General features: G+C 39.0%; 2 protein-coding genes across 2 annotated transcripts; one reads left to right on the top strand and one right to left on the bottom strand.

The window, feature by feature from the left end:
• The first annotated feature begins 47 nt into the window (after positions 1–47).
• On the top strand, positions 48–10,036 carry nfe2l2a (nfe2 like bZIP transcription factor 2a). Its single transcript, XM_061971581.2, has 5 exons — positions 48–240; positions 6,094–6,360; positions 6,545–6,637; positions 6,724–6,930; positions 8,489–10,036. Exons 1-5 carry the CDS (start codon positions 205–207, stop codon positions 9,677–9,679), a joined length of 1,794 nt encoding a protein of 597 aa, XP_061827565.1. The 5' UTR covers positions 48–204; the 3' UTR covers positions 9,680–10,036.
• Positions 10,037–18,853: 8,817 nt separating this feature from the next.
• hnrnpa3 (heterogeneous nuclear ribonucleoprotein A3) lies at positions 18,854–27,673 on the bottom strand. Its single transcript, XM_061971582.1, has 11 exons — positions 27,584–27,673; positions 24,708–24,830; positions 24,443–24,589; positions 24,161–24,371; positions 23,996–24,085; positions 22,681–22,752; positions 21,468–21,509; positions 19,847–19,975; positions 19,631–19,750; positions 19,481–19,559; positions 18,854–19,377 (listed from the first exon to the last, which is right to left on the bottom strand). The coding sequence occupies exons 1-10, from the start codon at positions 27,599–27,601 to the stop codon at positions 19,492–19,494; spliced, it is 1,020 nt and encodes a 339-aa protein (XP_061827566.1). The 5' UTR covers positions 27,602–27,673; the 3' UTR covers positions 18,854–19,377; positions 19,481–19,491.
• Between the last annotated feature and the right edge of the window lie 322 nt (positions 27,674–27,995).

Raw genomic sequence — 27,995 nt, 5'->3', positions numbered from 1 at the left:
GGAGGGGGCGGGGAACGACCCGGGAGCAGACGTTCGGTAGGCAGGGCTTCAATTTCTCGTACTGTTGGTTGGATAGGAGGAAGCAATATTTTCCCCACAATTCACACACCGACACGGATTATCTTTCTCCCCCATCGAGACCCAGAAAACGGAACAATTTTGACCGTTTTCAGGCCTGTGTCAGCCGCACAGCAGACTTCCGCGATGATGGAAATGGAGATGATGCATTCCGGCCATCAGGTACATAAACCGGCAGGTTGTTTAAAATGACAAGTGTGACACCATTCAGATATTTACTTGGAATAATGTGTCTAACTAATACTAACAATACTGTACGCCACAATGTAGAATTAAAACGATTTCCTCCTGTTTGGCTAGTCATTAAGTTGTGACGTATTTTCCTCGACAGGAAGTTGAGAATGATAATATTTTTGGTTTGCTTTGTTGTTTAAAATAACATTTTACTTCTGTTTTATCGTGTAAAGCCGTCACGTCGTTCAGTTAGTGGAAATAAAAGAAGCTGCGTGTTGTTTTTCCTTTTACTTACCAGCAGACATGTGATCTCCTATCTGACACACCAAGGAGGCGGAACCAGTTACAACCAGACTTTCAGCTAAAACGCCACTCGGTTTATGTTTCCGTAAACAAATAATATACGAGCAATAATATTCAAACACCTTGCTACATAACAGAGGTCGGGAGCAATAAAGAACATACAATGCTTTGAGTGGAACATGCTAGAACATGCCCACCTTCACTTTCACCGGACATAACATTAGGCACAGAGATCCAATGAGATCCAATTGAGTTTATGAAACTTGTACTGTTTACTTTTTGAGCCACATTATATAAGAAAATGACATAAATAATGATACAATGAAAACAATGTATATTAAGAACTATTCCTTCAGGAATTGTGAATGCTCCAATGTTGAAGTGAAATGCTGACAGAATGTAAGAATAGTTTGAACGTTGGAATGGTTTGAATGTTGAAGAGCTGACGTTGAACTGAAATTCTAATGGTAAGTCGGATGAATGTAGAAATGGGTTAAATGTTGGAATCGTTAAAACGCTGAAATGGTTAGAATGTGGGAATGGTTTGAATGTTGAAGAGTTTGAATTTCCAGGACAACGGGAATTTGGTTTGGAACTTGGGAAAGTGTTAGTTTGAATGTTCAGGATGAGTGGAATGTGTTGATGTTGGAATGGTTTGAACGTTGAAGAGTTTGAATTTCCTGGAAAACTGGAATTTGGTTTGGAACTTGGGAAAGTGTTAGTTTGAATGTCCAGGATGAGTGGAATGTGTTGATGTTGGAATGGTTTGAACGTTGAAGAGTTTGAATTTCCAGGAAAACGGAAATTTGGTTTGGAACTTGGGAAGGTGTTAGTTTGAATGTCCAGGATGAGTGGAATGTGTTGATGTTTTGGATGGTTTGAATAGGTTGGAAAATGTGGGAATTGTGCAACTTGGAAAAATGTCCCATTAATTTCAATGGGAATTTCCTGGAAATTTTGGGAAAAGACGACTTTTTGGAAAATGACTAGGAGCATGAATGTCCTGAATGAGCTGAATTGGTCCGTGTTAGAATTGTTTAAATCGGGCAAGAAATGTTGAAGTAGTAAATGGTATTAGGGAATTTTTTTTAACTTGGAAAAAGGGTAGTGTGAATTGCCCGAACGGTGGGATGTGTTAAAGGTGGAATGGTTTTGAAGAATGTGGGAATTGTGGAAGTTTAAAAAATGGCCAATTCATTTTGAATGGGGAAAATGCATTAAAAAAAATAATTTTTTTTTAGAATTGCTGAAGTAGAGCACACAGTTCCTGAACGGGCTGAATATTTTGAAGTTGGAACAGTTAGAATCAGATGAAAAATGTGGAAGTTGTGGAACTTTTGAAGAATGTCTCATTCATTTCAATGGGAATTTCGGGAAAAGCTTTTCAATGGCGCCAAAATCTGGAGAATAATAATAATAATAAATAGATTGATTTTGGTGTAGAAAACCATATGTATGAATGCTTTGGAACATTCACACAATAATACAAAGCTTTGTCTTCAAAGACATAACCATTTTTAAAGGCCATTCCAAATTAAAAATATCAAACATCCTTTGAGTCCTCCAGTATGCGGCCCTTGGTGGAAAACATTTGGGTACCCCTGATTTGTACATCTTTCTGCACTGAGCAGCCGTCCCTAATTCTGTGGCTAATCCCAAGACAAGAGTGGCTATGAATATTGTGAATAAGTAACGTCCTACAAATGTGTAAGGATGAGTGTACTCTCACTCTGGGCCGTTTTGGAATGTGTGCGCTCCATCGTCCAGGGTCAAAGGTGCGTGTCCATTGACGTAGGATAAAACAAGACAAACTCAGGCCCCTTTGAGGTCCTTGTTGTTGTTTTGTGAGACAGCCCTGTAAAAGAGCAGTTCAATGAACAACCCAGACTGCAAACACTTTGTCAACTCTCACCCAGTTTGTGTTGAAGTGTGAAGTCTTCTTATAACGCGTTAGAAATGGTTGAAACTTATGTTCCCTTTAGGAGAAGTGTGGTCTGGTAGTGGTGGTCTGATGAAAACAATGCGAGCTGTTGCGAAAAGGAAATAGGCCTTATTTATTTGACTACCGGTACTTCCTTGGTATGGTGCCAACTCAGACTTGTTGACGCTGTTTTTTGTAATTGAGCCAACTTTCATTTACCCACACCTTAAATGAAAAGTATTCACCAAATATAACCACGTTATGTATCATGGCGGTAAAAGGAACCTATGTCAAACATGAGAAGTTGCTCATTTGACTAGTCCCATGAGATAAAAGCTAGCAGGAACTGTGTTTTAACCTCCGGCATAGACTTTTTGAAGCTCTTCCTCATTCCTTTTAAACAAGCCGCCATGATGTCTGGTGGTGTGACCAGCCGCCCGGTTGCGGGCCGATGTCATTCTCAACGGGCGGTAATCTTGTCATCTTTCAGGCCACTGATGCAACACCCAGGCAAGAGTGGGTGTGCTTAACTGGATACACAGTAATTGGTTCAGCTCTGGGCTAAGAGTCTCACTCCTGGTCCCAACTTTTAAGATATGTCTGAAAGCTACACAAATGTATAAATCATACTGCATAAACATTTCCATGGATCTTGGGTTTGTGCAACATTCCGAAGGTATTGTGAAATGGCGTCCTTCTGTAAATAAGTTCTAGTTATGAACTCAAAGAAGAGTGCAGTGAGTTTTATTTTAGATTTTCCTTTCTGAAAAATGCAATTTTTCTTCAAATATTTTAGCTTTGAGTGTTGCCCAGTACATATTCATGTGTAAACATTACACAGAGGAATAAATAAAGTTGGCAGCTTGATGAGCTACAAACAGTCATCTGGTGAAATGATAACCACCTATTTAAATGTAATCTACGGAGTGTAAACTCAAGGAAACAAAATTGTTTTAATACAAGATTGTTGTTATCTGGTGAAATGATACCACCTATTTAAATAACGTCATCTACGGAGTGTAGACTCAAGGAAACAACATTTTTTGAATACAAGATTGTTGTTAACTTATTAGAGTTTGTAATTCAAAACTTTTCCTTTCATTTGAAATAATGGAAAATGTTCCAGTGTAAAACTTTTAAAAAACTATTTTTAACTGTCAACAGTGAATAGTTTTACATTGTCAACTGCTACACAAATGTATAAACAGTCTTGGGGGAACAGCAGGACAGAAAAGGACGACTTAATGAATCCCAATTGGTAACATTCTTAATAATCAGAAGTTAACCGCCGTATGATCCGAGTAATTAAAACTAAAACGTACTCATGCTTTTATGCCGAGTTTAACAGTTTAACAAAGTGTAGTGTGAGTGTTTTTGAAGGTCTTTAACTTGATAAACCATGCCTTTTTACACTGCAAGTGAAAAAATAAGTTAACTGCTGCACAAACAAAACAAAATAGTCAAAACGAAACTACATGTAACGAGTGTGTAAGACCCTAGGATTTCCGCATAAACAGAATCCTGGATGGAATCACGGATTGGCCGATAAAAACGTAAACTACAGTTGAATGAGGAAATCATAAACATTGACCTAAATGTGGCTGAAATGCTGCTGTTATTGTGAGGAGAAGGAACGTTTTGTCTGGGGAAAACATGTTTAAAACAAACCAAATGTCGAAATGGCCTACTTAAACTAAGTCTGTGAACAAACTACAATACATCTAATCTGCTTGAGTTGTTGTGGACGAGAAGAATTGTAGCGTCTTAAACATTGTCATTGGTAAGTTATTATTAGAAACTATTAATACTAAAAATAATTAAGTGTAAGTCAGTGTCAGGCGAAATGACCCCTGTGGAAAATAAAATGCTTCAGAAAATAAGCTTACATATTCACTTTTTGCATAAATGCTTCGACTTAAATACTTGTCAAAATTCTCCAAGGATGTATTGCATAAAAAATGTAAGGATTTTTGCATTTAATTAACGGGTATTTTATCACATTTCATTTACTACATAAAAAGCACACAGTATGGTGCTAAAGTGTGAAAGGAAACATTTAAAATACAGAATTTGATGTCATAGGGCTCTAGATGTTTAGTATTTGATTGTTGAAGGCAGTCGACTGAATGGATCACACATTCGTAACTGTAATATAATCAAAATAAAATACAGTTAAATTCATATTCTGCTTTGTCTGCTAATAGAGCTGCAACGATTAAATCATTTCATTTGAAAAAAGCTTTTGGTTTATATTCTGTTGCTTCAATTAGTCTTTTGAGTGTAACTAATAAAAATAGATAGAATCTGAATCGCATGGAGTGCCCGGAACATAAAATATGCGATCATAGTTTCTGTACGGCAGCTGCGAAAGAGTGCACATGAGAGCGGTAGTGTGAGGGTGCGGTGAACCGTGTTATTTTTAATGTAGGTAATGATTGCAGAGAATAATCTCGCCACACCTAGTGTGTGTGTGACAATCATTGGTACTTTAACTTTAATTAAAAAGAATAAAGGTTATGGCAATCAGAAAAGTCCTTATTTCGACACATTTTCCTAAAGTACGCATTGACTCTATTCTATGTTTTATAAACTTCTCGAAGGTTGGTATTACCTTTTTTAAATTAAAATGATCAAAAAAACGTGATTGTTAGCCGAAGTTTGATAAACTTAGACTGACTGGCGCTAGCTTAAATTCCAACATGAAAACAAAAGACATTAACATCTTTTCCCGTTAAGAAACGACAGACTCCTATCTAAACTTTTATAAGCACATTGCTTTTCAAACAACTAAGCTATTAAGTTATGTACGTTGAACCTATAAGCTGTGCTCTCTTAGAACAAAGTTATCGTTCTATACTCCAAGGAACAGGAGATGGAGGTGTTTTCACGGTGTGTTTAATGACCGCTGAACATAGGACACCACAATACCGGCCAGAACATTTATCAGTGAAGCATAAAAAACACAAAATTCTAAATAGTGGGCTTTCTAACAGTGGGTTTATCTAATATAGTTATTTAAAAAAAATCTAAAGATTTCAGTGTGTGTAAGTACTTTTTGAGCACTTTCAACAATACAGCGAGATAATGATAACATTGATCATTTTGGTCTCCATAATCGTGATATGAAATTTTCAAATCGTTATATACCTATCATCGTCACATCTTTCCGGAATGCTTCAGTAGTGGCAAACAAAAATAAATAAAAAGCAAAAGCACAACACACAAATCTTTCTGTTGCGAAATGAGCTGAGGTCTGGTGAGTTACTCAACTCTCATGTAACGTCAAGCACAATGGTGGTTCAACTTCTGAAGAGTTGAAACGATGTGAGTGAGTCATTTTAAGAGTGAACGATTACTTCAGTGTTCGAGAACATAATGGGCGACAAAGAGCATAGCATCGAGGGAGGACTCAAGTATGTGCGGTGGCAAGTCCATCCATTATTCATGCACCTTCTCCCACTTGACATTAATACCGGCGTTGCTGTCGGTGAACTAATAACGAGGGACAGGGTGTGGCAGGTGAAGCCGTGCTCTCGGCAAATTGGCATTGTTTTTCCCCCCTCCTCCTCCCACCGTATGAAGGCACCGTTTAATCTCGACGCACCCTCTTTTCCCAGAACATGGACGAGATCGACATACTGTGGAGGCAGGACATCGATCTCGGCGCCAGGCGCGAGGTGTTCGACTACAGCCACCGTCAGAAGGAGTATGAGCTGCAGAGGCAGCAGGAGCTGGCGGAGGAAAAGAGATTGCACCTCCTCCAGGAGAAGGAGAAGGCCCTGCTGGCACAGCTGCAGCTTGATGAAGAGACGGGAGAGTACGTGCCGCGTCTTTTGCCCAGTCGCCCTCTTCAGGCTCCTGCCACGCCTCTGGAGATGACACAGGTAGCTGCATGGGAACGCTTTCACGCATGAAAAGCCCGAGCCACTCCCGCCTCCTTTAATAGGCTGCGGCCTTGCGGTCGCTAGGTGGCTGCTCTGTGGCAACGGTGGCCATGCAATTTGTGTTCTGCAGTCTAACCACCGTAAAACATTTTGAAGGCTTAATAACATCACCTATCTGTTGCAGGATGTCAGCTTCACACAGGAGAATACGGAGACTTTGTCGTTTGACGAATGCCTGCAACTCCTCGCAGAGACGTTTCCTATAGAGGAAGCTAAGGTAAGAAAGCCATAACCACGTCTTACATCATTAACTTCGACACAGCCTTTGTGAAACGGCAATAACCGAGTGTTTTTACCTCATAGGATGCTTCAGTCTGCCTGGAAACAACTGCAACTGTTACTACAGCCAGCTGCAGTAGCAGCAGCAGCGTTGTCATGATGTCCCCCGAGCAGCCATCTTTGCCCCCACTCACGCTTTCGCCAGCTCCTCTGGTAGCATCCCAGCCACAGAGGATGTCACTTGATTTGGAGCAGGCCTGGATGGAGCTGCTGTCTCTCCCTGAGCTGCAGGTATGAGCTTTGAATATTGGCTTCAGTCATGTGTGCACCGGTGGCACGCACGTACACACACAACTTGGATTGCATAAGATTTTGGCATGCACATTGGCAACTTAGTGTAGGCAGTACAACTGCAGTGTGGCAATCGTTAAATGTTTTCTTTCTGTAAGATATCACTGATAGCAGCCCAGGGTAATGGGTGAGGCTTTGCCACTTGATTTCACATCACTCACTTGTACCGACAGGCTCTTGGCAAGTCTGAAATGTGCATTAGAGAATAGAATTCTACCTTTTCTGCTTCTTAGAGATAAATGCTGCCATAGTCAGGGGGGAGCTCACTAATTTCAATTTACTCTTGAAACGGACATTTTGCATACTGATCAAGTGGGGCAGTGCACAAACAGATTCAGCAGAGGGCACTCTGGTAAAGTAGTTTAAAGATAGTGGTTATAATAAGTCTACATAGTGCATGATGCAATAAAAAGCATGATTTTATCTGGAAAAACACAAAGATAACTTTCCAGTGTCTTCATAAAATATGAACATACCAATATCATGCAAAAAGCAAAAAAGGTACAGTACAGGCAAAAAGTTTGGATATGTCTTCTCGTTTTCATGACTATTTACATTGTGGTGGCCGAGGGGTTAGTGCGTTTGCCTCACAATACGAAGGTCCTGGGTTCGATCCTACGCTCGGGATCTTTCTGTGTGGAGTTTGCATGTTATCCCCGTGACTGCGTGGGTTCCCTCCGGGTACTCCGGTTTCCTCCCACCTCCAAAGACATGCACCTCGGGATAGGTTGATTGGCAACATTAAATTGGCCCGAAAATGTGAATGTGAGTGTGAATGATGTCTATCTGTGTTGGCCCTACGATGAGGTGGCGACTTGTCCAGGGTGTACCCCGCCTTCCACCGGATTGTAGCTGAGATCAGCTCCAGCACCCCCAGCAACCCCGAAGGGAATAAGCAGTAGAAAATGGATGGATGGATGTCTGGTATTCTAGTTTCTTCAAAATAGCCACCCTTTGCTCCGATTACCGCTTTGCACACTCTTGGCATTCTCTCGATGAGCTTCAAGCACACCTGTAAAGTGTAAACCATTTCAGGTGACTACCTCTTTAAGCTCAGAGAGAAAAAGCCAAGAGTGTGCAAACCTTTTTTTGTTAAGTACATAACTCCACATGTGTTCATTCATAGTTTTGATGCCTTCAGTGACAATCTACAATGTAAATAGTCATGACAATAAAGACAACGCATTGAATGAGAAGGTGTGCCCTTTTGGCCTGTACTCTATTTAATAAATTAGGGCTGTCAAAAACAAGTTAACTCATGTGATTAATAACACAAAAAATATTGCATTAATCATGTATAAACACAGATTTACGCTATTTATTTTGACCATACATGCTCCATTCTTACATTAAAGTTGCATTTGTGCTCTTTCTAAGATGCATTGAATTATGCAAAACAGTATTAACATGTGATTTAATCTGATTACAAAAAGATTTGACAGCAATAAAAATGTTTGGCATTAAGATGTTTCATGGTTAAAAATCTTTTTTTCCTCAGCAATGTATGACCCAGCAAATGGAGGACCCACTGGAAACGGCAACCTACCCTCTTACAACCAGTGCTGAAGCACAGGATCCCAGCTACCCTTATTACCCAATGTCCAATCTTGCAGACAAGGAACAAAACAATTTAAACGTGTGTCCAACAATGAACACATTTGAAGGCTCGGTTTGCAGTATGTCCCCGCCAGACAACCTGTGCCAAATCGAGCCAGAAGCTCCCCAGTTAAACCGTTTCAGCCATAATAATTATTGCGACAGTTTTTATCCTGTCGTGTCGGAGGAGAGCGGTGGTCAGCCAGACCACGAAGTAGATGAGTGCAACGTCCAAAGCCTGTACAGCCTGTCGCCTGGTGACGCGTTTATGCGGGGCAAAAACAACCTATCTGCAGAAGTGCCTGACGTAGACTCGGGACTCTCTTCAAGTACAAGTCCTCACACTTGCTCACCTGGAAAATCTCTGTATGGAGACGAAGGTTTTGGTTTCAGCGATTCCGACATGGAAGACATGGACCAGAACCCCGGCAGCGCAGAATCTGATTACTCGGAGATGTTCTCATTGAATTTCCAACCTGACAATGTTCAGCACGTAGTGCCTCTGTCTGCATTAATGGGCCAGCCTCAGAGCCAGGACAAGCCGCCCAAACTGGAGAATATGGATCCAGCCGAGGAGATGGGCTACAGTTGTCCGCCCTTCACTAAAGACAAGCGCAAGAGAAGCTCGGATGTGCGTCTCTCTCGAGACGAGCAGAGAGCCAAGGCCCTCAACATCCCTTTCACTGTGGACACGATCATAAATCTTCCTGTAGATGACTTCAACGAGCTGATGTCAAAGAACCAACTGAATGAGGCCCAGCTGGCCCTGGTCCGAGACATCCGCCGCCGCGGCAAGAACAAAGTGGCGGCACAGAACTGCCGCAAACGCAAGATGGAGAACATCGTGGGGCTGGAGAACGACCTGGACTCGCTCAAAGAGGAAAAAGAACGCCTGCTGGGCGAGAAGTCGCGTAACACGAGCGGCCTTCGAGAGATGAAGAGGCGGCTGAACAGCCTGTACCTGGAGGTGTTCAGTGTGCTGAGAGACGAGGACGGAAACTCCATCTCCCCGTCTGACTTCTCACTGCAGCAGTCAACCGAAGGCAATGTCTTCCTTGTCCCTCGCACTAAAAAGACTTTTATCAAGCGCTAAGATCACCCCTTAAGACCTTTGTAATAAGGTACTGCATTCATGTAGTAGCACTATGCAATAACTTTCTCAGCTTTAAGAATCAGTAGAACTATTGTATAGTTTTTCTTTGTTCTTCCTGGATGTTGTAATATTTTTTTTATATTTTATCTCTTTTGTACTCTACATATTCTATACCCGATTATTTGTAAATAAGCATTACATACATTTGAGAGGAATACAAATGTTACTGTAAGTGTAAATATACATACTGTATAGACATTGTTTCTGTATGCTAATGATGTGTTTTATAACTAGACCCTGTATGATTTGCTGCACAGGTTCTTTTTATGCTTTTCAATAAACCCTTCCCTAAAGCTATACTGTACTACTTTTTCTATGAAAGCAGACCCTTGTTAACTTGGAGCACAGCTTAAAAACTGATTGATTCCAGATGAATATATACGGTTTATGGATTATAACACAATTTACCACTTGGCAGGCTCGCATAGCTCCAAATTATTGGAATTTTGTACAGAAATAAAAAGTGATTATCGGCTTTAAACCCTTTTTTTCCAACCAGGTCGCCTTACAGCAAAAGTGTTTGTACAGTAACCTAAATCTTTTAATACCAAGGAACCCATGTCACAAAAGTCACACACGCTGCATTTGTGTTGGGAAACAAAGGCCACAATTGTTGACCTGCACTATAGAATGGCCAATGTGAAGCCCGCATGACAATCCCACAATGGTCCAACTGGGCTGGTGTTCTTAAAAGCAAAGCCCGACACAATCGCTGTTTGCACTTTCACACACAAACGCTACCTTTAACCGCCAAGCCCACATTCTGCAGGGTGTATATTTGGGTAGCTGCCAAAAATAAATAGACACGGATAGTCAAGTAATAATACTTTTGAAGATACATATATTTTTTACATCTGACCAATGACTTACCAGGAAGTAAAAACAACAATCCTTGGGAAATAATTTTTATTTCAGACCACATACTTCACATATGACAGTTTCTGTTGCAAGGTAATACGTTTAAATGACACCTTGTATAGGGTAGAGTATGTCTATACAATAAATTGTTCCCACGATTCCTAGATAATTAATGCCGGCAGCACCTTGTCAACTATTGAAAAAAAAAACATTAGCTCTTATAATTTACGCCATTTTAAATGTGGCCTAGCATTTCATCAAAATATGTTTGATTTAATCTTAATGGTATACATGTATATCATACAATTACATTTGAATACAACAACATTAACATAAATCTTTGAGAGCCCAAAAAGCTAACAGGCCAACTATGGTGTTTCTGATGCGTCATAGGGCGGATCCATGTTTCTTTTTCCAAAGTTGTGGTATTATGAATTAGACGAGGCTCAATTGACTTGGGCCGTCTAAAATGGTGATTGCAGTTCTAGTGAAAATCAATTAAGTTAGCGATCTGTTTTTAAGTTAAGATACGAGATTGTGTTTGGTTAAGGTACGGTACTATGTTAAATATTTTTCTTTTAAGTCTTGACCCTATGTTGTGTGCCTGTATTCCCAAGGTCTGGCCTTTGATAGTTTAATAAAAAAAATGAGCTATGAGCTAATTACCAACAATTATCTGGCATTGTGAAAGAGCAGAGTCATGACGCCTCTTTTCAACAGTTTGTAGGTTAATAGTTCACATTTCATGACTGCATGCTGTAAAGTTCTTAATTGTTCCTAACCTGGCCAAACAAGTTAATTTGTATTTGTTGAGTTGTTGTTTTTTTGCAGGAAATGAAACATATGTTCTGGTGTGTGTGAGGGAACTAGATATATCTACATACCAGTTTCAGATTTATTTTTATTTTTATATTTAATACACAAGCTATTTGACTGAGGTAGACTGTGCTCTTTGTTCAATGCAAGAAACAACAAAAAATATATACACATATATAATATATAAACACATACATATATATCCACACACATATATACATATACACACACATATATTATATACACACACACACACACACATTATATATACACACATATATATAATATATATATCGCGCAGTAAACATTTACGAATTAACTCGTGGTAAATCACAAAAAATTATGGCATTAACCATGTACACACTTAGATTTATCATAAAATGTATTTTGACCGTACAAGCTCTTTTACCTTAACCGCTATATGGTCAGAGATCGGATCAACGCATGTGTCAGTACGAAAATGAGTGAGGAGACTCCAACTGGTGTGGCCGTTGGCAAATTTCACTCGGAAAATACAGCCTAAAAGAACTTTAGATTAAACTGTTAACACCTTTTGTGCAAATAAATGACATGCATTCAAGTAAAATGTTTAAAAATGTTACAATTGCATTTGTGTACAAATATTGGGGTCTGTCCATCCATTTTACACCGCTTGTCCCTTTCGGGGTTGCGGGGGGTGCTTTTTAAGTTAATTTTAAATAATTACCTGTGATTAATCATGGTTGATCCAAATTCCAAAATGTGATCAGATTAAACATTCAACAGCCCTATGTGTGTATATATATATATACACTTACACATTATATATATATATATATATATATATATATATATATATATATATACACACACACACACACACACACACACACACACATACAGGGCCGTATATATATAATATAGGGCTGTCAAATGATTAAAATATTTAATCGCATTTTTCATAGTTAACTCGAAATTAATCACAGACACACGTAAAGTTTCAGCATTAGTAAGTGTACCATAGACGGATAATTAAAAAAAATGTCTGGACAATTTGTTTGCTTTAATGATTAAACTTTATGCTTTTTTTAAATAGCTCAACACAAAACGGACATAAACACGCTTTTAATGACAATAAAAAATACCTGCAGTGCGCTGGTGTATCCCTGACAGAGTTTTAATGACCATGAATTGATTAACGCGGACCCCGACTTAAACAAGTTGAAAAACTTATTCGGGTGTTTCCATTTAGTGGTCAATTGTACGGAATATGTACTGTACTGTGCAATCTACTAATAAAAGTCTAAATCAATCAATCAATCAATCAATTCCTGCTGTAGGAGCACTTGCATTTAAAGGAGCTACACTTCTGTGTTTAAATACCAGTTTTGCACATTAATAACACAAACCGTGGGTTGTTACGATCATGATTTGATTGTCAAATATGTTGGGTAATGTAATCTATGACATTTCTACCTGAATTTATGCTTCTGATATTTTGGACATTATGTGTTGCACAAGTTAATGGTATTCATGATGTTGCATGACAATGTAAATGGGTTATATTTGTATAGCGCTTTGTTACCTTCAAGGTACCGTATTTTTCGGACTATAAATCGAGGTTTTTTTTCATAGTTTGGCCGTGGGTGCAACGTATACTCCGGAGCGACTTATGTGTGAAATTATGAACACATTATTGTAAAATATCAAATAATATTATTTAGCTCATTCGTGTGAGCGACGAAGAAAATGTCAGCAATCGTCACCCACACGCCAACCAATAAGAATTCGGCGGGGGCGGGTCATGGCAGAAGTGTATTGTGGGCCATGATATGCTAACTGCTATATGCTATACGCTACTGCCGGAGCTATTAAAATGGATCACATCAACAATCGCGGCAACTTATAAAAACTGAGAAGGACTGAACTAAAATGGCACCGAAAAGGAAATCATATATTGCAGATTACAAGCTGGACGTAGTGAAATATGCTGCAGAGAACAGCAATCGAGCAGCAGAAAGAAAGGACTCTAGCGGGGCATACCGAAGGCGACACCGAGGAAAAAGATTTCATCGGATTTAGCGATCGGGAGTGACAGATTGTTTGGTAAACATATAGCATGTTCTATATGTTATAGTTATTTGAATGACTCTTGCCATGATGTGTTGCGTTAACATACCAGGCATGTTCTCAGTTGGTTATTTGTGCGTCAAATGGCGTACACTTATTCAGCCTTTTGTTCACTATTCTTTATTTATTTTAAATTGCCTTTCAAATGTCTATTTTTGGTGTTGAGTTTTATCAAATAAATTTCCCCCAAAAATGCGACTTATACTCCAGTGCGACTTATATATGTTTTTTTCCTTCTTTATTGTGCATTTTCGGACGGTGCGACGTATACGCCGGAGCGACTTATAGTCCGAAAAATACGGTACTCAAAGCGCTTTGACACTTATTTTTAAATTTTACATTCACCCATTCATACACAACCTTTTGTATCTACAGTATTAATAAAATGTAATATTTGCACGCGATTCATTCTGCAATTGAGGACTAGCAACCAGAACATGTTATAAATGAATATACACAATATTTGAGCCTGCCAATAATCATAGATTACATTACCAAATATTTTTGACAAAGCATGGACGTAATGTAAGCTATTTTTCATTTTGGTTGGTTAAAGTTAAAGTCCCAACGATAGTCACACACACCCTAGGTGTGGTGAAATTATCCTCTGCATTTGACCCATCCCCATGTTCACTCCCTGGGAGAGCCGCGCTCGGGATCATTTTGGTGATTTAACCCCCAATTCCAACCCTTGATGCTGAGTGCCAAGCAGTGTAGCTAAACCGGATGTGACACATAGCGCTATTATTTTGAAGCCGGAAGTGTTTGATTGATTTGAGAAGAGGCAGTCATATATGAGGCGGGTATATGTGAGAGGGCAGTGAGAAATGTGAAAGAGCCATCATATGTACATGCTGCTCCATTATGCTCCAGCACTTTTCTTCTGTGCTAATACAGTAGTAACATTGCTTTCTTCATAGAATTTGGTTGTTCGCTACAGCAGTGTTTTTCCACCACTGTGAGATACAGTCTGGTGTGCCGTGGGAGATTATCTAATTTCACCTATTTGGGTTAAAAATGTTTTTTGCAAACCAGGAAACATAGTCTGCAAATGATGTGTTGTTGAGTGTCTGTGCTGTCTACAGCTCGGCAGAGTAACCGTGTAATACTCTTCCATATCAGTAGGTGGCAGCAGGTAGCTAATTGCTTTGTAGATGTCGGAAACAGCGGGAGGCAGTGTGAAGGCACAATGGTGTCTAATGCTTAAACCAAAAATAAACAAAAGGTGAGTGCCCCTAAGAAAAGGCATTGAAGTTTAGAGAAGCATATGCAGAACGAAACTAAAACTGAACTGGCTACTAAGTAAACAAAAACAGAATGCTGGACGACAGCAAAGACTTACTGTGGAGCAAAGACGGCGTCCACAATGTACAGTACATCCGAACATGACATGACAACCAACAATGTCCCCACAAAGAATGATAAAAACAACTGAAATATTCTTGATTGCTAAAACAAAGTAGATGCGGGAAATATCGCTCAAAGGAAGACATGAAACTGCTACAAGAAAATACCAAAAAAAGAGAAAAAGCCACCAATTTTAGGAGCGGGAGACAAGAACTAAAACACTACACACAGGAAAACTCTAAATAAGTCACGGTGTGATGTGACAGGTCGTGACAGTACACCTACTTTGAGACAAGAGCTATAGTGATGCATGGTTGGTTATGGTTTAAAGTCATATCCAACAATTGTGACAACGACTTTTTACTGTCAACTGAGTTTTGTTTTTTAATGATTTCTGCTGGTGGTGTGCCTCCGGATTTTTTCAACGCAAAAAATGTGCCTTGGCTCAAAAAAGGTTGAAAAACACTGATCTACAGTATGGGCCTGATGTACTAAGATCCCAAAACCCTGTGCTAAACATGAGGAATCTATAAAATACCGCGTATTATTAGTGGGCGTGTTGCGTGTGATTTACTAATACTGCATGTGCAATTGTAAAGTGGTACAGACCGCCTTATTTAAATGAGGGTTTTGCGTGTACTATATGGTGCATCACCATGGAGACACTCATTTACTGCACGTTCATGTTATCATGCTGCTACCTGTTGCATTTTGCTATGTTTTCAAACATACTTGAGACATTTACCACATTTTATGGGCATTTTTTAGAAGCAGTAGTGCAGTGCATCTACTGTACATTGACACCACTTTTTTCTCTCTTTTACCACTGAAGGTGCATGGGAGAGAGGCTGCACTTAGTCCACCCATTACGCAAAAATGCATATTTCAAGAAGTTTTTTTTCATATAAAGAAATATTTTAATAATATATATTCTATGTGGAAAAATACAAGTCATTAAAAAAAATACAAAAGGACACCAAAACGCATCAATTGAATTAGTTTTAATCAGCCCCTTAATTCCCCTAGCAGCTATAAAATTATGTTCTTGAATAGACGATATTTCTAAAATCCAAAAATGTTGACACACACGTAGGATGGAGGATTCTTGTCTGTCCATCGTCTGTGCAGCACAAGCACTGATCCTGCAGCCGTGTGTGGAACTGTCAGTTTGCCCAGTTACAAAATAAAACGCAAAATAGTGCTCGCAAAACAGTAATAAGTGTTGATAAATCACATTGAGTGTGCTAATTATATTTGAATTTTCTCCTCCCAGTATTGTGGGCATTTTGATGATCAACATATATTTTGAATATTAATGAAGACAGAGACACAGATTGCGCGTCTTATTCTGCTTGCTCACTTAAGAGACGCAATCTACTTTGCACAAACTTAGCACATGCAAAGTTGATCTACTATCAAGTTTGCACATGTTTTAGTACACGCAAACCTTTAGTAAATCAGGACCTGTGTCCAACTCCAACCTGAAGAATAGGATTACACTTTGTCAGGCCTGCACCTTCACACCTGTTCAACTTGGGCGTCTCATTTGAAAACTAAGCTCCCGCTGGTAGCTCTTAACCACAAAGAGGTGGTATTCTCTCAGGAGGAAACTAAAAAATAAAAGTAAAATAAATAAATTATCCTTTATCTACATTTTATCAACTATCGCAACATTTATCTTCATTTGATGGCATAATTCTTAAACTAAATTTAACTTTTAGTAGGACTTCGCACACAACAGTCAATATTAACAAAATGGAAAGGTACAGCAGTCTTACGAATAATACAAAAAATTCTCCTCAAACTAGTTTATCCTCAGGTCAGCTCAATTATGCCTCAAAGTTTCTGCATTCTTCACCCATTTTCTCTCTCTCACAGACACACAAAGATAAACTTAATAGCACTGCCTACACTCTAGACTAGTTTCTTTTCAAGTTGTGTTTTACTGTACCAACTAATAGGGAGTCAACATTTCCCCTTGTTTTTTTTTTTTATTCTATTTATTTCATTGTGTTCTCTGACCAGTAAGCATGTAAACACTTTCAGCGTGAGAAGGTTCACATTGTATATTAACGAACAGAAAGCAAGGCATGTAGAAAATTACAGCGTGGGGAAATTATGGTAGCCTACATACTTGTTTTCATCACCGTTTATACAGGATTAGCAACTGTTGCTCTTTTTGATTATACAGCTTATTTCGACAAAGCACCTGAAGCAGCAAACACACACCGCTTTAACTTACCGGTACAGTTGTGCAGATGTCCCAAACGATGGCTCACCTGCTGATGGCATCATATTGCGACAAAAGTAAATTGTGTCCTCTTCACTTGCTAAGGTGTTCACTTATTACAATGTAGAACACTTTAAATACACACCGTTTTGTTTAGGCGCCGCCGGTGAGAAATTTAAACTTACTTATTTGACAATGAAAAGCACCTGATAGGCTCTCCTTTGTCGCTAACCCCCACCCTCTCTCATATTGTACGCTATTAAAGAACTGTGATTGGGTATATTACGAATTTGGCCCACTAATTTACAAGACGATACTAAATATGATTGGATTTTGTTTCTGACAACTTTTCTCGTTTTAAATTTGTCGCCACTGGTTTACTGAGGGCTGCGGGGAGGGGCGTGTGTGTCTTTGTGTGCGCACGGACTTGCAGAGCCTCTGAGCCGAAAGACCGAGAAGAGGGAAGATGATAACATACGAGTGTTGTAGCGTGTTCCTTTTTCAGTGGATTTCTACGCTACTGCGGATAATTTTGTCAACTTGTCAAATATATACATTTTGTGCGTTTATTAAAATGTAATTTCTCAACTTCAAACATTTTGATTTGCGGGGACAAGACATTTATGTGAGGGGGCTCTGCCCCCTCTTTTCCCTACGTAGAGCTGGGCCCGCTTGACGTGTTTTGACAATGGACCTGGCAATAAAAAAGTGCCTCTTGACTTCCTGCCAACAGTCTTTCCTTTCTGCTGAGCTTCATCTCATCTTACTAAAGCGGTTACAGTAACATTCTACATTTAATGTTATCAATGCACCAAACACAAAAGCAAAGCTCCACCTCTCTGAATGCAAGCGCTCCAGCAGGCATTGGCTCCAGTGATGGCTGTGACGGGAGAACGACTTGATATGGCTTTGGATCTGGGCTTTCCATAATGAACCCTTTTCTGTTTTCACCTCACCATTTTTATGGCATGTAGCTCAACCCAGATTCACATTCTCACGCTACGGAATGGACCGAGGGTTAGACAAGATTCGTACACAATCACACATCAAAATAATTAGCGCCGTTAAAGGAAATGATAGTTAACGCGTTAACTTTGACAGCCTTAGTTAAAAAACAACAACTTCCTAGTTGTACCTGTTGTCAAGTGTAGGTAAATGACAATATGTGCAACCTTGGATAATATTTGGAAAAATAAGTCTTACCCATCCAGACCCTTCCATGTTATTGCGCCTTTACAGATTTTCAGCAAGAATGCCTCGTCCCACATCTGTAAATCAAGCAAAGTTGTTACTCTTACCTGCTCCCTCTTAAAAAGGTCAGCTTTCGTGTGACACTCGCTCCCTTTGCAAGTCTCAAACCTATGGTATTTGTAGGTAAACTTCAATATGTCTGACTCAACAGGATCTCCCCCCACCTGTCCAGGAACTAGTCTTTCGTTCGCTAGCAGATAGCTCACTAGCAGGCGTGACACTGCAAGCTTCCTCCATGTTGGTGTTGTGTTCCATGCTGCCTCCTCTTCCCTTCTCTCTCTGTCACAATGCTGACTGGTCCACTGTGCTGGCGCTGAAGACGTGCTGTCTGACCGCCATCTGCATCTTCCACACTAGCGATGCTGCAGGCGATTGTGGCTCCTATTATCATACATTGCGCAACACAAAGGGGATGGATGGCCGAGGGCTACCCACAATTCCCTTGTCCATAAATGCATACATATGGTACTCTAACACATACTCATGACGCACTGATCCTCATGTTACTTTATAAAACAATTTTATTTGATCTTGTCAGCTGATGGAAATATTTGAACAGACTACAGTTCCCTAATCTTAATTTCTTTGAGGGACCTGTGTTACTGGGCTTCACACATACACACAATCAAAAACATAGAAAGGATTTTTCCAACACAATTGTAAGGGGTCTAACTCAACTGTGCTAAGTGACAAGAACCAGGTTAAAAAGACTTTGATCAACAGAAAGCTAAACCATATGAAACAATGCGGTCTTTAGCGTAGATAAAAAAAAGCAAATTATGCTTAACCCCTGACACCGCAAGCACGATACGCATCACCTCAGACGCACAAAGGGGAAAAGTTGCTTCGCAGGCAAACATCTATGACAATAAGATCAGGGAATCATGTCTTCATTATAATGTACAGTCCTTCTTCAATAAACATGTCCCAGTTAGCTGTCTGACTTGTGTGTTGCTCTAATGCTTTCAGCCTCAATGTAACCTGCAGCTTTCCTGACAATTCCTTTGCTCATCGTAAGAACTGAAGCCTGTTGAATGGATACAGGATAAAACAAACAGTTATTCTGCACTTGCATGGACTCACTCTGTACTCTGCTACAAAGGTTGCTGTGAGAGCCCATCACAACTTACCGACATAATATCTAATAGCGCCGTGATCCATATCCACCACCGCCACCACCGCCGCTGCTTCCTCCAGAGCCATAGCCGCCTGAGTATAAAATATTTGACTAAGTTCTGATATGATTACTAAATCAAGACACAACGGGGCGGAGCACTTACCTCCATATGGTCCACCTGAGTTTCTGCCTCCTAAACTGTTTCCCTTCATGGGCCCATAGCTGGACTGACGGCCACTACCATAGCCTCCAAAATCATTGTAATTTCCACCCCCTCTGTAACCTGACGTTAGATAAGGTGGTTATTTAATAGTGATTAATACAGCGCCATTCTCTTGAAGTCACATTGTGATATTCTGGTGACAATTGAAAAGTTTACCTCCATCGTTTCCTCCATCACAGCCACCACGATATCCACCACCCTGATTGCCATACCCAGGACTTCCACTTCTATAGTTGGACCGACCTCCATAACCTCCTTGTCCTCCTCCATAATTTCCACTAGGACCTACAATCAGGACATTCAAACACGCTTGTCAACCTTAGTAGGGATGCAACGATAACCAGTTTTATAATTAACCGTGATTTAAAACATCAGTTGTTAAATTTCACAGGCTCCACTACACTGCGTGTTTCAGTCCTTACATGGACATTTTGCTGGTACGTTATTATCGGCATAACCTGCACTTAACAAAAACAAAGTTACACCAGTGGTGTACACACTAATCGAGAGACACGCTAGTATGCTACATCATCTTAAAAATGTCAGTAAAACAAAGCAGCGAACTGTTCCCACCCAAAAAAAGCTGAAGTCAGTGTGGGAACATTTCAGAATCTTAAAAAATTAAAAGGAAGTCATTTTAAGACAATGGGTCATCCATTAGCAAAACCGGCCTAAAGAAAGTTGCAGCTAAATTGTCTAATACGTACAAAATGGTGCAGCATTTGCGGGATCACCACCCAGCTTTAAGTGCTAAAGTAAAAGTAAATTAGGTTAGTGGCAAGTTACTTAATGAAAAATTTAGTTGGTAAAGAGTTGAATATAAACGTGTAACTTACAATTAGTAGCTTAGCGTTGAGTCAGTTTAGTGTAAACAAAAAGCACGGTACTCCTGTCGAGGGCTTCATTCAGTGACCGTTTAATATTAGAGATTGTTTGCTCCTGTCGGTCTTGAATTAACTATAAGCATTGTAAGTTAATATATAGCAAGTGTAAAATAGACTAGACTTCCTTTTTATTGTCATTCAAATTTGAACTTTACAGTACAGAAAAGAACAAAATTTCGTTACATAAGCTCATGGTAGTGCAGGATAAAAAAGCAATAAGGTGCATATATAAATAAATAAATAGGTTACTGTACAGATAAATATATTGCACTTTTTCACATGCGTCCACATTTATGGATGTATAATGTATAATGTATATAATTTAATTATGATGTGTTCAATACTAACATCAGGATCTTTTAGAATAACAGCACTATACCATGAGATCTAATTATGTCAATCAATCAAAGGTTATTTATATAGCCCTTAATCACAAGTGTCTCAAAGGGCTGCACAAGCCACAATAACATCCTTGGCTCAGATCCCACATCAGATAAGTGAATTCCACTTATTAACACTGCATTCAATAGATTATTAAAACTAATAAATAGGCATCGATGACAGTTAATGACAATACCTGACAACTAGTGAAATGAATTATATTCATATAGCGCATTTAGAGACTCAAAGCACTTTACATGGTGAAACCCATTATCTACATCTTTAACGTTTGTTATTTTGTACTGTCATTATGTTATTTGATTACTGTTATTAGCGACAGGAATAAACATCAACATTTCTAAGAAATGCCTGTCATTTTGTAAATGTGAAATTAATCAATGCATGACAACCGTAAAACCGTGATTACTCAAGACCATGATTTGGCAGTCAAAATCTATAATCTGGGCATCCCTATACTATGTAAGCCATTGTTCTTTCTTACAATGACTTACCGTCAAAATCGTCATATCCACCTCGTCCTCCACCATAGTCACCTGAAAAGCCAAAGAGAGAGAACATGCATTGAGAATAAACAAAACATTGTGAAGGCGTGGATTTTAGAGCTCATAACAACTAATTATGTTCAACTGAAAAGTGTACACTAATCCCAGTGGAACACTGCTTCACTTAAAGTGACTCAATTTAAAATTGTGGAGTTCAGTAAATGTAAAATGATTCGTCATGTGTTTTGCTTTTTCTTTGAACTGTTGACACTTGCAAAAGATGACTGTAGTGATGAATGACATCACATCACATGTCATATCGCTGATAAACACAGCAAACGCCCAAGGATCAACTCTGGGCATGTTTTGCCGCCTCAACAACCGTTGTCAGATTAAATGTTGAGGTAGAATTTTGTCATGTTGTTATATTAAACTAATAACAATGGTTAACAATTTTCACATCTCAATATTAACAAATTAATTCATTTTTACTCTTTTCGTTGGTAAGTAATGTTAAAAAGGGAGGAATATCTTCAAAATTAATTACCCTCGTTATTTAAGACAATGTGTGTTGGAGTCCAAAGCAGAGGTCTTTAAAGTTTTCCAGGCCAAGGACCCGCAAACTGATGGAAAGATGGCGTAAGGACCCCTTACTTATATAATTTGTCCTTAAGGTACCTTGTTATTGTGCAATACTAAGCTATTCAAATAAAAACAGATTATAATGTGTTATTTCCTGGAAAATTACCTCATTTGAGAAACAATGCTAAATACTGTATTTTGTGTGAATGGGTGAATGTGGAAATACTGTCAAAGCGCTTTGAGTACCTTGAAGGTAGAAAAGCGCTATACAAGTATAACCCATTTATCATTTAGTAGCATTGTGAGGCCCTTTTACAGGAACTTTCCTATTTACCATGGTAAAATGAAATATCCAAAAACTAACCAGGTAAATAATGTTCCACCAAGAACTAATTTGGTTTGTAGTCACTAGGTAAACTTTAAAAGTTCCTGCAGGAACTATTGAGGGGTTGACTGATTGGTTGAACAATGTTGGGGCGTTTCTAAAACTTTGTCTTCGAAATTTCATTACGGTATGTGGGGACAACTTTTTTTTATTTATTTTGTGTATTACTTGACAAGGGCAAGAAAGAAGAATGATACCGTAGGAACTTTCAAGTTGCAAGTAATTTTTTATGTAAAGGATTTATATGCTACTCACCTCGACCATAGTTTCCACCACTTCCGAAGTTATCACTTCTGCCCATGAAGTTACTAGAGCCTCCACTCCTTCCTAAAACAAAGATGGCAGTCATATTTAAGTTAGCAGACAGTGTACAAAGCGGACTATATGAATGACCTAGTACAGGGGTCTGCAAACCTTCTTTGAGCCTCCCCTAAAGATTTTTTTTTAACATCGCTGTAAGGAAAATCTGCAATTTGTAAAATAGTTCTATAATTTCCGACTATCTGTGAGAATGTGTACAGGCTGAGTCCTGACTGGTGATTGGATGAGTGCAAGGAAGGCAAAGAAAGGTGAGGGGTAGTCGGTGTGTGCAGCGAGAGAGACGGTGGCTTCTTCTGTGCTTATCCATTAATACCAAAACAGAAAAATCTCTAAAGAAAATGTTGATTATTTTGCCAGTAAAATTAAAAAACAAAAAAGATTAAAACCTTTTTTTTTTTTTTTAAATACATAAGGTCTGGGTCAGTGTATGTTTTGGTTATTGAATTCTCTCTCTTGAATAGGAATTGAAAAACAAAAAGATTAGTTTATCTGATTTTTATTTTTAAATTAAAAAAATTAAACAAAACAAAAAAATGCAGATTTTTGTGTCAAATCAATAACTACATCTAAATGGTTAAATTTTCATGGTATCTTTAATATAGGTGTAACAATGAAAATCATGAGTCAGGCCAAACGAAAAAAACAGACCAAAACTAAAAATTTGCTAAGCAAGGACAAGACCGCCGGGACTGACCTGAAAAAAAAAAAAAAACAGTAGTGTTGTATCAGACAGATCAAATGATCATGTCCATGTGTTTTATATATAAACGCAGCATAACACCAGCATTTTTCCTACATGCCAGCCAGCATGTTAGCAACGTTTGGTTTTGGAATATGAAAAACATATGTTTTTCCAACATCTGATATTAATTTTTTTATATGGAAATCTAAAATTAAAGTCTTCTTTTTTAAAGATGAATGCAGCGGAGATAGGCTCCAGCACCCGCTGCGACCCCAAAAGGGACAAGCGGTAAAACATGAATGGATGGATTTACTACGGTACTCTTTGACACTAAAAAAAAGAATGCGTTGTTTTTCAATTAAATGTTTCAGTAAAAAAAAAAAAAAAAAAAAAAAGTTTTTATTTTTCAATTACCATCAATGAAAAGAAAATTCAATGACCAAAACATACACTGACTTGTTATGTTTTGTGGCTTCATACCATTTTTTGTTTCGTGGAAGAGGGGCAACAACAGCTTTTTTGAAAGTAAAGGTTTCAGACCCCTGATCTAGTGGAATGTGTGCTTACCCCTGTTATTGGACAACACATTCATTTCTTGCCTTGACAGCGCTTTCCTGACTTCACAATTGTGCGAGTTGATGGTGTGGTAGTTCTGAGCTGCATGGTACAAATGGAGATATTCACCACATCCATTGGAACGGCAGATAGCGAGCTAAGTCGGTCATCACTTACCGATAATTTTGTCTACAGTGTCATGATCATCAAAAGTGACAAAGCAGAATCCTCTCTTTTTTCCGGTGGAGCGCTCCTCCATGACTTCGATGCATTCGATTGTTCCATATTTCTTGAAATGGTCTCGGATATGGTGCTCTTCAGTGTCTTCCTTGATACCGCCCACAAATATCTTCTTCACTGTCAGATGAGCCCCTGGTTTATTGGAGTCCTATAACAAGAGGAATGAACAACAGGCGCACGTGTACACCCATGTGTGTTCCTGTGGTGCACTTGGGGTACCTCTCTGGACATGGCCCTCTTGGGTTCAACAACTCGACCATCTACTTTATGAGGCCTTGCTTTCATTGCCTCGTCAACCTCCAACACAGAGGAGTAGGTCACAAAGCCAAAGCATCTTGACCGCTTGCTGCCGGGGTCTCTCATCACCTGAAAAACAGTGTAACAAAACACAGAAAATGTAACTACTGTCCATAGAAATTCAGTAACCAAACTGTAGTATTTTCCTTATGCAAGCAATTAGATCAATTACACACTTAAAACATACCACGCAGTCTGTGAGTGTACCCCATTCCTCAAAATGGGCCCGTAAACTCTCCTCTGTGGTTTCAAAGCTCAGGCCGCCAATAAACAGCTTCCGAAGCTGCTCGGGTTCTTTCGAATCACAGTCCTGCATGTTTAACAACACAATGAAAAACCTTTAACTACACTCATGAACATGCATTGTATTGTTATACAATTTCATCACTCACGGTTCACAAGTAAGATCCAATAAAATAGCTGTACCAAAAATGACCACATAAGTACGGTGGACAATAGGAGAAAACGCGCAGCGACATCCAAATGCTCCAAACACAGATATTATCCAAAACAGAAGTTTGCCAAGCTCCCAGGGAAGCCGACGTGTGGGATGTCCATCTTTAAAGCCACGATGCCCAGAGTGGAAATAACATTTATTTTAAATGTCTAGCTGTAAACACTTGGTCTTTAACTACGTACATCAGCTGCGGTCCGTAATACTGTAAAATATTGTGGCTAAGTGTTTAACACTCCCTCAGGTCCGGCTTCCCTGAGAGCATGGCAAGCTTTCGCTTTGTTCCGTGAATATGCAGCATTTATTTTTGGCATTTGTAGCGTTAGGTAATTGCTGCATTCGTGTTGTTGGATCATTTTTGTGCTTGAAGCGTTTGGACGTTTTAACCCTCATCAGCCACATGATGCTCATACTTGGTTACCACCATAAATAAGACATGTTTATTATTGTAGCTGTAGTACACATTGCATCATAATCAGTGATATGTAGCATGTTTGAGTGACAAAATAAAAATATCTAAAAAAATCAGCATGATACATATTAAGTTTTCACCTCCACTGTTTTTAAATGACTATATGACAGTGCCACTCTTAAACTGCTGGATTTATAGCACAACTGAATAGTATTTGACTGTACTTGTGCTCCTTATGTTGTGGCCGGTGAATGTAAATAAAAATACATATTTAGTAATACCAGTGGTGTGCCATCAGGACCAGCAAGGCCTTCTCTGCTGGCCTAACATAACCAGAAATCATGATCACAATTAAAGATACAATTATTTTTTTTATTTACTTTCCCTAAATATCTTATTCATATTATCTTCATGTCATATTATGCTTCTTCCAGTGCTGTTGTTTTTAGTTTTAATTTGTATCCAATCAGAATTCAGCCAGCTTATGCACAACCCATGCGTTGTGGCTTGTGCAGCCCTTTGAGACACTCGTGATTTAGGGCTATATAAGTAAACTTTGATTGATTGATGCTGTACCAAATCTGCTAAGAGCCTTCAGAATCAATAATGCGGGCGTCTGTGCACTGTAAGTGAACGGGAACATACAGTTGATAGCCAGTTGCAGTAGCCAATCAGATCACGAGTTGTTGTCAGTAAGGTCTTCTGGATGGCCTCACGTTAAACGTGACGTTTACGCGTCCTGTGATTGGATACTCATCAGGACTGTTAGCGGATGAATTTGAGAATACATAGAGTTGATAGACAGTTGCGATAGCCAATCAGATCACAGATCAATACACTATTTGATTTCCTATTATGCAGCTCATATTAATTTGACAGTTATTGAAACATCATGCACAAAGTGCACTTTACTTGTTTTATAATATTGTAGTGGCGTTCTGTACAAAAAGTGCACTTTAATTTAGTGTTGTTTTGATATGTCATCTTAGTGACATCATGCACAAAAGTGCACTAATAGCTTCTTTTAAAATGTCTCTGACAATCTTGCACTTTCTGTTTTGGAAATGACATGAATGTTTGTGCCACGGGTTAATAACGGTTTAATAAATACAGTTTTGGTAAATTGACTTAGTTGTGATTTCCCTCTTTGCATGAACGTTTAAAATGAGCATATACTAATGCAGTATGAACAAGTATGTTTTAATGTAGACACATAGAATCATCCAATCAATTGTGTGATTATATGCATCAAGTGTTCATTCAAGGCTAAAGCAAAATATCGAGATATATATCGTGACATGGTCTAAAAATATGATTAACTTGTGTGATGACTGTATTATGCTGATAGTATATATTTGTACCATGAATTGATTAACGTGGACCCCGACTTAAACAATTTGAAAAACTTATTCGGGTGTTACCATTTAGTGGTCAATTGTACGGAATATGTACTCTTCTGTGCAATCTACTAATACAAGTTTCAATCAATTTTGACGGACTATTATTGATCCAATATTGATGTGCTAAAACCCCTTTCTTGTTAAGAAGCCACATACAATATTACCAGTTCTATCTTAATGCACATAATAAATATTAATAAAGTGGATGTATTCATTATACATCAATGTATTGTTTGCCAAAAAGGGATTCAACGTACAATTTTCAAATTGACACATCTCATACGTGCATGAATTAATCGATTACCCTGAAAGAGTTTGATATTCGATAATAAAGTACATACTGTGCTGTTTACAGGGAATCACTTTTTGGCACAACAGCGGGAAAAACAGCGAATCACTTTTTGGCACAACGGCGGGAAACGAGGTGTTTGATTACTAGCTCCTACAGTGTATGCAGCATAGCGAGGCCCGTCGATTTTTTAAAAGCGTTCAACTCGTTTTACTTCAACACGAAAATCAGTTTTAATCCGACAAAGCGTTATCTTTCAAAGTGTGCGTTTTAAACACGGTCATGTATTCGCGCACTAAATATATCAAGCACACGACTGCACGACAGTGCTAATGCTAACTAGCTAGCAAGCTAGCCTGCTAGTTCCGACCACCGCCTGCAACGCGAGCACAAAGAGCAAAGTTGAAAGGAGTATAACGCGATAGTTCACGTCAAAGCGCGGCGATGGCGTCACTGCTACCGACATGCAACCATATGCATAATCAAGAAATAATTTAGGGAATCCGACCTCCAGCTTGACATCCATTTTACAGCAGACTTCTATGGATTCACGCAGGGGGAGGGGCTGATCACGTGACACGTCAGCTCACTGACGTCACTCAATGTCCGAGCCCACACGGCACGGAACTGTCCTATATAGACACCGAGTTAAACTTAATTTGCTAAATAACATAACTAAATACTGATTACATCACCAGATCGCACAAATATGTGGCATTCGTTTCGTCTTACATGAACGGTTATGTAAGTTAATCTTTGGTCGTTGCTGCCTGGCTATGGAGACGTTTGTGGAAACTTGCGCCACCTTGTGGTGTCAGGGGAAGTACAGTGTGCAATACAATTGCTGTAATGTTAAATACATATTAACAGTAATTAGAAGTGAAAAACGATTGTAGCACACAAAATACATATATTGTAGT

Source organism: Nerophis lumbriciformis, linkage group LG13 (genome assembly GCF_033978685.3).
Source record: "Nerophis lumbriciformis linkage group LG13, RoL_Nlum_v2.1, whole genome shotgun sequence".
NCBI classification, from domain to species: Eukaryota; Metazoa; Chordata; class Actinopteri; order Syngnathiformes; family Syngnathidae; genus Nerophis; species Nerophis lumbriciformis.
This window is presented reverse-complemented; position numbering and strand designations above follow the sequence as displayed.

What these genes read in the sequence shown, in the direction of transcription:
- nfe2l2a (XM_061971581.2), top strand. Translation starts at nt 205, where the DNA reads ATGATGGAAATGGAGATGATGCATTCCGGCCATCAG. An exon ending in CGCCTCTGGAGATGACACAG is followed by an intron (nt 6,361 to 6,544) that starts GTAGCTGCATGG and finishes TATCTGTTGCAG; the next exon opens with GATGTCAGCTTCACACAGGA. An exon ending in TTCCTATAGAGGAAGCTAAG is followed by an intron (nt 6,638 to 6,723) that starts GTAAGAAAGCCA and finishes TTTACCTCATAG; the next exon opens with GATGCTTCAGTCTGCCTGGA.
- hnrnpa3 (XM_061971582.1), bottom strand. An exon ending in TGATGGAGGAAACGATGGAG is followed by an intron (nt 19,751 to 19,846) that starts GTAAACTTTTCA and finishes ATCTAACGTCAG; the next exon opens with GTTACAGAGGGGGTGGAAAT. An exon ending in CTCAGGTGGACCATATGGAG is followed by an intron (nt 19,560 to 19,630) that starts GTAAGTGCTCCG and finishes TTTTATACTCAG; the next exon opens with GCGGCTATGGCTCTGGAGGA.